The sequence below is a fragment of the Plodia interpunctella genome, chromosome 4 (genome assembly GCF_027563975.2).
Source record: "Plodia interpunctella isolate USDA-ARS_2022_Savannah chromosome 4, ilPloInte3.2, whole genome shotgun sequence".
Classification (NCBI taxonomy): domain Eukaryota; kingdom Metazoa; phylum Arthropoda; class Insecta; order Lepidoptera; family Pyralidae; genus Plodia; species Plodia interpunctella.
The window spans coordinates 7,340,865-7,353,810 of record NC_071297.1 but is presented as its reverse complement, the minus strand read 5'-3'; the positions used below and the strand labels follow the sequence as shown (position 1 = coordinate 7,353,810).

The following is a 12,946-nucleotide window of genomic DNA, read 5'->3' as shown; positions in this document are numbered from 1 at the left end:
CGCATAGTTTAGAGTAACATTATGATATATAGAGCGAGCCATATGCTTTATCTTAAACTGAAAATAATATTCCAGCGTTTGATTTGAAATGGTAGGTAAGCGATAGAACGAAATATTAGGTAGTGAGTATTTCGTTCTATCAGTAAATTGGATGATCATAATCTTTATATATTATGATGCCATGTAGACGAAACCAATGCGAAAGTTGTAAAAAGAAGAGGGAAACTTACAAATAAGAAAATGATATGTCATTTTCTTTATATATAGCAAAAATATGTTATTGCTCAATTTTTTAACCACAATTAAATTTTAACGGATTCTATTTTTCCATAAAATAATTCTATAGAGTTTGGTACCTTCGTAAAATATATGGCACTCTAAATGGGACAACATTTCTCGTTAGAACAAATTCTGCGTGCTATTAAAATGTTGTTATTTATTTATAAGTACATGTAGTATTTACATAAAAATAACATGATTCACGTTTTAATTGATTAATTAGACTACGATTTAAATTGAATTAAATGATTTTTGTAAGTTATAGTTACAAAGAATGTTTTCATATCAAGACAAATTTCAGAAGGAAATTTAGAATTCTTATTACATTTTTGAATTTTTGTTTGAATGTACAGGATCCATATGCCATAGCAATATGAATATATCCTTTTGATTGGTTCTCATTAATGTTTTTTTCTTATTTTAAGATATTTATAACAATTTTTCATGGCCACGAAATCTTTATCTGCAAATTTGAATGTCGATCGGCGGCAATTCAATCGATTACAATGCGAAATCGAATCGCAGATATCTCAAACACAATCGGAGCCGAGTGTCGTGTCGAGAAGTCGGATACATCTCGCCGGACATCGACGTTTGATGTCGGACATTCGGCAGACAACGGTGGCGACAACTTATGTAAGATAAGGTATGCTGATATCGATAACTTTTATTATTTTTATATGGATGATATTGTATATACTTACAAGTTTACTACTCGTTTGTAAATTTTGAGACCGAATCTAATTTGGAATGTTGAAACGATGCGTTGGCCAGGTTTCCACTTATGTTATCAATGTTGTTACTTACGTAATAAATAATTCAAGATCTTTTGCCACAAAATATAGAAAGGCTTATAGGAAAAACACATTATCCTGATTTAGAAATAAGGATGTATGACAATAAGGACTGAGAATACGGGTAACGAATGTCAAGTTATGAATTTACAACTTACTAAATCGTTACCATAAGACTATCATAGTCTACAGTATCAAATTCGTCAATAACATAACAAATTTAACACAACAATAGGAATCGGCGAATCATTGGTCATGTCCAGACCTAGTTGCCGGAATGCTTTATGGTTTTTTCTTTTATGATGTCAAACCCGACCACGCTTGAGGTGAAATGTAAAACATCCCTTTATTAATACTTTGTATCATCACCCTTTGATTGCAATGAATAGCAGTCACTCAACAAGTCGTTAATCAAGCTATATTGGATACGAATCAGGTAGTTTTATTGTGTCGGCAAGCTTTACTAGTATGATTTATAGACTAGTATAATTTTGAAGGAATTAATAGTTGTTTCGTCAATGAATGTGAACTGAATGTGGGAGCCTACCGTAACACGGGTTAGTTAGCCTACTGCCGTGACTAAACAGAATATCCAGATCTGAATTAAACCAACATAGATTGAATTCTGTTATGAAGTAGTTAAGTAAATATTCGTTGTAAATCCAGCAAAATATAAATGCTTAAGATCAACTATAATAAGTGATCTGCTGTTATTCATATTCTGATCTTGCCTATATCTATGAGTTTAAGTATTAAAGGTATAGAAGGGGATAAGAAAATTAAATGAATGATGAAATTTTCCCAACAAATTCATTCTATCTTTCTGAAAAAATTTTCATTTAAAAATTATTTATTTCTGAATTTAAAAACTTAAAACATTTCTTTATATGACAGATGTCTAGAATATAGGTCAAAGAAATCAATCAAAACAACAATTTCTTCTTTACAAGTGTGTTATCGCTAACACTATGGTATCAGATGTTATTTATTTATTTTTTTATTTGAAATAACTACAACTTGATAGAACAAAAACATGGAGAGTTTTTCAGTTCGTTGGCAAGCGCTAGGTCATTATAATATTTTTACGTATCAATCATATGACATAACATCTCTTAATGTTATTTCTACTTAATGGGGCAAATAATTTGTGACATTCAAATTCATCAATTTTACTTGAGCATCGTCCCACGTCGTTGAACCGTGTCAACAGATGATGCGGTTCTCACAAAACGATCACTACCCCAGTCATCTCATTTGTGCCTAATTGTTTTACAGGCCGAGTAATCGTCGGACATAAATGTCACTCAATTTCCGCTAGTAAAACATGGCGTGCTTGTAATTGCGAACATGATGTTTATTTTCGTGAGAGCTTTGTTTTAACTATAAAAATAATACGTGATAAAACATATTCGTTGTGAACTTTAGCTGCACGTCATGGAATAAAAACAATAATTTACACAAGATAATTTACCATACAATACTCTTTTAGGGCGCCCTCTACTCTTTAGGACATAATAAATAAATAATAATTAAAATGTAAAACGTTTTACCCACTTAGAACCGCGGACAAATATCTGAGATCTGGAGTACAAATATTTTCCGCTCTGGAAATCCGACCTTGGTATAACGGACGGGCGTGACTTTACTACGTCACAGTCGTCGTTGCACTTATGTGTTCGTATTACACAAATTTGAATGCAATTTTTTTTTTTAAATGTTATGAGAGCCCGTAGTTTCTAGATTTAGATCTATTTTAATTTTCCTGATACAGATACATTTAATATATTTATGAAAAACTTATCAACACTAAATTTAGAAAAGCCTTTATTTGATACCATTCGGTCATTATTGTCCAACTAATGCCCACAAACCCTGCAATGCTACAAATAAACAAGGACGGCTCACACTCGTGGGTGGTACCTTTTATCCCAACAACTTATCTTATTGGAATCACACACTAATTTTATAAATTGACTCATAACAAGATACTTTAGCTCATTGTAGTACACGTTAACATATTAACGTCATTTGTGCCTATTGAAGGATATTGTATCAATTTAACCCTTCATTGTTATTTATCCTTTGAACTTTTATAACTATTTTTTTTTTACTTTTTCTGAGTTATATTACAAGTATGTATGGATCAAAATTAGGTTTTAATAACACGTAACTTAGTAAAAGAATTTATGTTTATTTTCTTTTAAATTCTCTGCTATCAGAGCGTTTTTTCGGCTTTTTCCTCAAACGTTAAGCAATGGAGCCCGTGATTTTTAGTTCCTTTTACACATGTTATTACGACAATATTTTAGAAATATTAATCATACACGCTATAAAGTTCGTACCATTAATTATTATTTTGAATGTAACATACATTCGCTGCAACCCTAAAGTCATTTAACTTTACTCCCCTCGACCGATCAACCCTAACGGAACTTGCCTTAGTCCATCGATTACGTAATAATCGAGAGAAAAAAAAATGTTATTTACGGAACCCATTAGCACCTCCCCGCAGGTCATATCCGGTACAAAATCACGGGGTTCGAACCTCGGCCCTCCAGATGACTGGCCGAACATACCTCGTTACTGTAACCAATTTAAATCTAATACATGATAAGTGATTCTAACTATTGTAAAAAAAAGTCAATACTCCCCTCTAGCTATGAAATGTTTTTCCTATCTTCGTTCTACTTTTGGATTTATTGTAACTCTTGATGAAAAATTATAATATAAATATTATATTATAAATTTGAGATTCCCATATTTTGTTGAAGTAAAAATATACATTAATAGGAAAATAAAAAGGTGTCATGTTGCTTAAAAATTACTTTAGCTAGTTTATTCACGCGTAAAAATACCGTTTTTTAATTTCGGGAATTCCTGTGACGGGCGTGACTACTACGTCATAGTGGTCGTCGCACTTTTTCACCTTTCACCCCCTGCAATTTCTTAGGAAACTTACCTACATAATACATTTCTTGCCATTGAAGAGTTTCAAATATGTTCCTTATTATTTTTTCTCCTTATAATCATTGACCGTAATATCAATTTATTTAAAATAATTAGTCTTTGTGAATAGTTAGCTAACGGTAAAGACATAAAAGGTAGAAAGTTTTTCTTCAAGTATTTCTCGTTTAGTTAGAATCGTCTATAAAACAAAGGTTAATTATGTTGATGAGGATAATAATTAAGTAGGCAGTGGATTTTTATGGATCCCGTAAAGTAAGCGAACTGCCATTTACCGGAGACAAGATGAGGCGAATCCTTTTGTAGTCAACTGGGAGCTCGCTTGTTGGATGTATTTGGTATTATTGTCATTACATTACTAGAACAATGCTTTATTTACACGAGCCAATTATGTTTTTTTGCTTAGTCGAGTAAAGAGTGAACACTTTACTTAACCAAATAGCTTTTTGTAGACTTGACATAAAGTGAAAAATCACAAGTTTGTGATAGTTCTATTTTTGTATCGTTTTTACTATGTTAGTTTTCCTGTTGTGTTTTAATTTTATTTTTATGAATACAAATCTGAAAGTTTGTATGTATGTTTTTTACCAAATCATGTCTGCACAAGGGTTTGTGTATTTTTTTAGTAAATTAAAACTTGGTACTAGTACTTAGAAGCTAATATATTTATTTTTGTTCTTTAAATTACGAAATTTATTTTTCTCCATTTTACTCGTAGCTTTTTTGTTTACTTTAATTATTAGTACTTCTGTTTTACTTACTGTGTGTACATTAATTTCATTTTTTAATTAAAATAATAACGACGTCCAGTCAGCCTAAGTGTTAACTAATGAAAATAAATGCTCGAGACACCACATTGGATTCAAATGGTGCGGTAAAATGAGTAGAATGATCGTTATTCGATTAACGCAACGTTGTCTTTGATCGGGCACCGACAGATAAATAAATTAGTGTTGCCGATTGATTGTACAATATCGATATATGGTCTATCGACGGACAGACTATCTGTAGTTGAAGCAAAAATAAAATATCGTTACTAATATTAAAAGTATCGATAATTTTACACTGTCAATAATTAGCACATACTTCATTGAAAATCAGAATTATTAAATAGTATCGATAATATAGATAGATAATCTTCGCGAGCAAAAATACTATCAGTCAGTAGATCGATAGCACTATCAATATACTTTTCTCTTTCAGAAAAAAAATTTCGATGGTAAAACTATCGATAGTTCGCCGACACTAAACCGAAGAAGCAAGAAGTGCAATTCGAGGCGCGTTCGGCTGGACAGAGTTGGGCCCTAATTGATGATTAGCCCTCTGTCCACGGAGAAGACGACTCAAACGAGTAATTTTATCATTATGTTTGCGACGTTTACTTATATATCTCTTATTTTTGTACAGTCCACTTCATGACAAGTAACCAGCTTTGAACCTTTATGAGGCGCTAATAGCGGCGATTTTACAATGAACTTAAATGGATGTGTTGTCTGTACACGAAATAAGCAACACAAAAATTATACCAAAGATTACGCAAAAGCTACTAGAGACTATTTTCTCGTCTCTCACTTTACTTGTCATGTGTGATCGCAGGAATTATGGAAAGATTTATTGAATGCTGTGTAATAAAGAAGTAAATTATTTGCAAGGTAGAATATATAAATAATGACAATGCTGAATAGCATAATCCATATCATAAGAATATCATAAAATCGTATTTGATTGTCGCACACTGCATGTGGTCACATATGTTACACCGATTAACAATGAAAAAAATATTTAAACCTAATTGTCATTTTTAATCACAATTTACCCACCTTCACATTGAGCCTTCACACCATTGTTAATATAGGTAGGGAAAATTAATACGTTCATCCAAAAATTATAACATAAATTAACGAAAACATAAAAAGACTACTCAATTGTAAATATTTATTTTAATGTTTTTATTCATAAAGACATTATTATCTAACTACACAAAACCAATATATATTTTTAAATTAATTGAACCCTAAAATTTGAAATAGTCATGTAGAATGCCGAGTTCTGTCAGAGTGGCGGCAACACCGACGCGTTTTACTGTTGGCATACCTTCCCCAAAACTAGTCGTTATATTTAGAAAGTATAATAAATTTATGTCAATGCTATATATTTTTCTTTGGTATGTCGGTACCTACTTAAAATTACAAAGTAAATTTTAATAAGCCATAAAAATTACCGAATGTAATTTTAGTGCCACATTCCGCTAATGAATTGTATAAATTATATTTCATAAATAAAATTACAGACATTTTCTTTTAGAAGTCTTTCAACAATAAACTATTTAAACTATATAATATATAACCAACAATATTGTACCAACAGAGCTACAGATAATAAATTTCAATAAATACTTACAAACTTATACCGTAATCGTATATAAAAGTAATCTCGAACAGAAGTTGAGTTATGACAATAATATTGCCTGTTTTATTTTTATATAAAGATAATATATCTGCATGTAAATACTTTACAGATAAACATAAAATCAACTATTTATTAACTTACTATCACACAGTTAATATTCATAAAATTGATATTGCGCATAAAACCGATAGCTGAACTAATTTGAAAGCTAATGAAAATAAACTTCACCTAAATTTAAAAATTTCGGGTCACATTAGTGTTAATGTCAGCGTTCTTCACTGATAAAATGTCGATAACTGTGGTGCGACTTTTATCCGCCGGGTTTGACTGCCTTTATGAGAAATTCCCGGTCAGACACTTAATAAGATACCCTGGAAAAGATAACACTGATGTGGATTCTTAATACGATTGATTTATTCAAAGTGTTCCGAAATCGATAGGGCGATTATAACGTGCCATCGCTGGTGCCCTTTGAAAAACCCGTTACAGTAACTTAACTCATTATTAACTTGATTAAGATACGCGCATTAACATCTGACTGAGCAAAACGGAATGTTTGAACTGCTGATAACGCGACTTCAGCAAATATTGAATTTATTTTTGTATTCAGTGGTCAGTAGAAAAAACTGGGCACGCGTTGGTCCCTGCCTATGCCGCGCTCCCCCAGCCCTGCCAGGTACGAGCCCGCACGTAGCCAGGGAAGGGATGATCGAAAATAATAGGGGAAGAGAGAAGAATTTTAAAATTTATATTTTTTTGCAGCCGGCGCAGGTGATATAACGAGTGCGCGTGCGCCGCCGACTCACTTGTGAGCGAAGCTCCGTAGCCGCCGCTCGTGTTCGCCCCATCGAAAGCTCCCACGAAGCCTGCTACGTAACAGCAGAGCTTTTCCGATCGCTGCGCGAACCGGTCGTGTGCCCTTATCTCGCGAATATAAACAAAATGCTCCAAGAAATACAACTCGTTCAAGGCCAGACGAACTACGTGGTCGTCTCCTCTGGATACCCCACTGCAACTGTCACCAAAACCTCCGTTGAGAAGAGAAATATACCCATCGCTCCGGCTCCTGAAAAAAATTATGTCACGCACGACACTCCGCCAAATCTTCAGTATAGGAAAAAGGTGCACTTTAGAACGAACCCTTACACTGGTCCTCAGGCTGCTTCGATAGCTCGCCGAAATGCAAGGGAACGCAATCGAGTAAAACAAGTGAATGATGGATTTAACGCGCTGCGCCGTCATCTGCCCGCTTCTGTAGTGGCCGCCCTGTCAGGTGGCGCCAGGCGCGGCTCCGGCAAGAAACTCAGCAAAGTTGACACATTGAGGATGGTAGTCGAATATATTAGATATCTTCAGCAGTTACTGGAAGAAAGTGATGCAGCTCTAGGCATTACCCGTGACCAAGAAAATAGAGAAAACATTCCGAATAGTAATACTCAGGCTATGACTTCGATGGACTTAGATGATGGTTTCTTCTATGGCAGCGGATCGCCTTGCTCTGAGAAGGCTCCGTCGCCGGCCCCATCAGAATGCTCCTCCGGGGTGTCTTCAGCCTACTCCAACGTTGACCGATATGAAGTTTCAACGCAACAGAACCTTGGGCCGATGGATGAAGAAGAACTCCTAGACGTAATATCGTGGTGGCAACAGAAATAGCATTTAATTTATGTAAGTATTCTTGTCAATGATGAAACACTGTGTATATAAAATGTTTATCTAATAATATATGTCTAATTGGATTTTAGCTCCCATTTATTTGTGTCATTCTTTTCACACATTCGTATTAGTAAATGTCTTAAATTCCTTGTCCAAAATTGTTTCCACATATATTTTAACTAATTTATCGTATATTCTTTGTTCACAGGTAAATATACAGAAAATTGGACGAATCCCTCCGACAATGTGCATTTATTTATTGCGTGAATAATTACGAAAAGACTTTTTGTATTTCTAGTCAATACGGTAGTGCCTTATTTTAGGATCTAATCATTTGATACTAATAAAAGTAATTTTTATGGACGGAAAAGTGAACTTTGTCGATTGTACATGGGGCCGCAAATCAACTGTGGAGAATATTTTAGGCAGATTGTTAGCCTAGTGTACATTGTTACCTGTTACTTAATGCTGTCGAGGCTTCTAAAGGATGTAATTAGTGGTATTTATAAAGTTGGAAGCCTGTTATTATTGTAAATATTAGCATAAGTGTTAAGGTAAAATATATAAATACATTATTTATTGAAAAGGTTTAATACTTTTTTCATTCACCCCATACAAGTATAGTTTTCAAATTCAGATATCCACATTTTTATGAGACAAAGATTTAAATATTATTTTGTTCAGTTTTTTAATGTACAACCTGAAAAATATCTATACATTAATATTAAAGAACAAAGCATGCACTACTTCTATATGGTAATAATTTTTTGAAAAGTACAAAGCGAGCTGATAGAATTAAAAACCTATTGTTTTCATTATTCAAAATATTATTGTTTTCTTTTCATGTCATGATTTTTCTGATGATAGTACGAGTTATTATTCAATCTTCGCTACTTTTTACTTTTAGGAAACTTTTATCTTTTAAACGAATCTAGAAGACAATTTTCCCCAGTTTTACATTTGTAAATAGGTACTTGATAATGTGTAGCGAAAGAGTTCAAAAACTATTTGTAAATTATTAGTTTTTTTTTTATTAACTTCCTGTTATCTTGCCTATTGAAGAAAAATGTTACTAAAATATTGAAAATTATATTATTATACATCAATTATAATCGTTAGTTGTGTTTTATTTTTACTTAGTTACTATTCTTTTAATCTTTATTATAAAGATTCGTTCGCCGGAGTTTAAGATTTTAAATCGATGGGCGATATGTGATATCACATCAAATACATTGGTGACTTGGAAAATCTGAAACACTTTTTTCCAACGTGCATACTCTAGAAAAGTTGACAAATGAAAGAGACAAAAGTTATTTCTTGAGAGAGAAAAAAATGCAAGATTAGGTGCACTAGTGCATCGTAATTGTGGAAGCTGTTTTGAATTGTGCAAATTCAGAATCGAGTTCAGTTTTATTACGAATACTCTGTCCGCCTTAAGTACATGTGATCGAATTTCGAGCGGACATTCATGCAATTTTTTCATTAATAATTGCATTATATTAATTAGTATACATTACAAGCATTTTACAAGTTTTTTTTTTTTAGATTTTGGATTGTAGAGTAAGAAAGCATATAAACGTCTCATTTTAAAACAGGAAAATAGAAATTATTTTGCACACAGGTACATCATTTTACTCATTTTTCTTAGTAAAATAAAAAACATTGCCCTATAATGACGACACACTCGCCGTCAAAGAAATGTCTACTAAGTAGCCATTACAAGTGCGAAAAAAAATAGTTTTAACCACAGTGCCTTGTGTGTAACTAGCGTGAAAAGACAGAAAATTGGTTGTTGCGGTCTTAAAAATCCCAGTTAAATATATAACACCATGTTTAAAACTATTTTTCTTCGCACTTACAATAGTAGATATTTGTTTGTCGGTCAGTACAAATATTAACACACGCAACTGGCCATCAATCGTCCATTTTTATTCGCGATAATTGGGACGTAAATGTAAAATACTAATAATTCCTCAGTATGGGAGCCAGTTTTTAATAACTACTCGATCGGCTCTGGCGTTCATTAACCTTCTGTTTGAACCTTTTTTGTCCCTTTCATTGACGGACTACCTTTGTACAGGGTTCCATTGATAACTGAGAAACCTCTTTTATTTAAAGGTTGTTGTGGCTCATGCTAATTTTTTTGCAAAGATAACAAAAACACAATAAAACAAATTTCTATTTATCGCAACTATAAAAAATATATCTCTTCCTAATTAATACCTACAAATTTGGCAATGCATCTATATTCATATTACCATATGTGCAGAGTAATCATTTATAAAGACTCCTTATCAATACATCTCTTTCTAAACCACGTGGAATTCAAACTCCTAAAGAATACAAAATGTATTTTTTGTATTTACTTTTCATCAAACAACTTGATGTCAACCCTGTTATTACCCTTTACTTTATAAATCATCATTTCCCAGATGTACCGATGTGCCTACGAAGAAACATTTCCTAAAAATAATAAAAAAATACCTCACACGAGCCTGATCTACCATTATTATACGACACAATGATGAGGGCAGATTCTATTAATTTACAACCAATGTGGGTGGATATGCCAGCATTATTTTTTTAAGTCGCAGATCATGCCCAATAAAATAACTGTAATCATATTTTTTATTAAGATGTCCGATAACTAAATTATTGCAAGGGTTGTGGGAACGTTGGGATTTGGAACGACATATAAAAGCATAAAAATATATTAAATGTAGTCTTTATTAAAATAATAGTGTGCCAGTAAACAAGTGTGCCAGTTCTGTTCTGACTGGTAATGTAAGGTAAGTAGAAATACGGAAGTAAGAAAGGAACTTCATAAAAATAACAATACCTACATAAACTTCACTATAGATCTTTTAATTCTGAGAAACCAACCACTCTCTAATTTATATGTCCACGTAAATTATATTTAATGCATTTGTTTGGCTTTTGACAAATTTTCTCGTTATTAGATGCTACGCGTGAGAGCGGCCGTTTTCAATAAAAAATGTTATTGTTTTGATAAAAAATGACATACCGTGTATGCATCTGATAATGGGTGTAGGCGGGGTGCAACAAAAGAGAATTGGTTAGCACCACAACAACACAATGCGGGTTGAAGTTTTGATTCGGGTGTAAAATTAAGTTCTAACATCGGTCTTCTTTTGTTTGTTGTTTTTTTATGTCACTATTTTTCGACAATAGTATTTTATACGACTGTTTGTTTTACAAACGATCGCTCCAAATTACTGTTTTCTTTCACTAATAGATAGGCCATTAAAGTGTAATTTGCCAAAACTGTTTAAAAATAACATTTTTCTGTATCGATTAATTTCGTATCGTTAGACGTTGATGAAAAAGGTGCGTATCTCGGGAACTTCCTGCGCTCGGTAACATAAAGGCTGCTTTTAGGGTTTTTATCTTGCTAATGATGTTTTACGATGTAGCTCCATACGCGTTATCACAAAACGTCGCCTACGGTAGCTGATGCACAAACTTTTTGACGCCCAAATTTTTGGTAATTTCTCCCTTATTTTGTTGTTACTAAGGTCGGATGAGATATTCAAATGACTGGTTCGGATGAAAGTAGTAGCATCTTCCCAGAGTCTGTGGCGCTGCCGCCTTTCATATCTTTTAGACAGTTAATTAATTGACGGATTGCAGTAGCCACACGATTAGTGCCCTTTTTGTGCGACATTCGAACTCTTTTGTCAATCAAACTTATCTAACAGATAACACGTCTGGGAGACAGCCGTTAAAATGAGATACGTTTCGATAATGAGTTGAATAATTAATAAGTAAGTGTCGTAATGTGGAAGAAGAAACTGGAAGCGTCCACAGCACACACTAATTAACATATCAAAATGTTTGTTTTACTATTGACATGCATTGCTGCAAAAGTTATATTAGTAATTACACAATAAAGTAGTTTACGAAATATTACATAAAAGAATACAAGTTCTTTATTACATTTTGTAAATTTTGTTATTAAATCTCTCAATTTTATTAATCAATATCTAAATATCCTATCACATACCCAATGGGATATTTGATTGCAAAAAAAAAATATTCTGTCAATTTTGACGTTAACCTTCGCACAACAACATAAAGTTCGCCATTTTGTTTTATCGACGGCGGCGCGTAGGTTAAAGTTAACGTCAAAGTTTACTGGTGCAGCCGAGCCTATTCTTAATTCAATTGAATTCGGGCAGAAACAAAAGCGGTATCACGGCTGTCGGACGCATTAACGCCCTCCTAATAAATCGGAGGTCCGTCGCCAAAGGCCTAATTACTCTGAATATATGATATACTGTATATAGCTTGATATACTGTCTACTTAGCGGCCGTGATGTATGGCCGGAGTCAAAGGATCAGACGCCGCGCGCCTGTGCCTGCAGCGATGCAGCGATTATAAATAAGCATGTTTAGGGTAACGATTGCCTACACTATCTGGCTATATGGGCTTAGATTCCTTTGCCTTTCCATTTGGATAAACTAATAAAAAAAATTATGACGCTATCAATAGGAATTTCTTCTTCTTGTTTCTTACTGAATTGATAAGAGTTTGGAATTACGAAAACATCTTCACACGAAGAAACGTTTCAATGTGAGTTTACAATGAAATATATGCTAATATTTATCGAACTAAACAATTGCTAATGTATAGAAAATATATAATGGCGTATGATTTGTTAAAATGAAATTTAATCTAAAATGAAAATAGTATGTCTAGTCGTTCGTAGACATTGATTTGTCGTACTAAAATTCTAAGAGCTACGAATGATAGAATTTTACGTCTATGCAAGTTGATAGTGTTTCTCTGTCTATATAGTTAATTCGGTATTCAACGATTTCTA

General features: G+C 33.1%; 1 protein-coding gene across 1 annotated transcript; it reads left to right on the top strand.

The window, feature by feature from the left end:
- The first annotated feature begins 7,260 nt into the window (after positions 1 to 7,260).
- Positions 7,261 to 8,692, top strand: LOC128669313 (achaete-scute complex protein T3-like). Its single transcript, XM_053744065.2, has 2 exons — positions 7,261 to 8,114; positions 8,311 to 8,692. Exon 1 carries the CDS (start codon positions 7,389 to 7,391, stop codon positions 8,100 to 8,102), a length of 714 nt encoding a protein of 237 aa, XP_053600040.1. The 5' UTR covers positions 7,261 to 7,388; the 3' UTR covers positions 8,103 to 8,114; positions 8,311 to 8,692.
- Positions 8,693 to 12,946: the final 4,254 nt, after the last annotated feature.

Bases quoted from the DNA above. Each gene is read 5' to 3' on its own strand.
- LOC128669313 (XM_053744065.2), top strand. From the start codon at position 7,389: ATGCTCCAAGAAATACAACTCGTTCAAGGCCAGACGAACTACGTGGTC.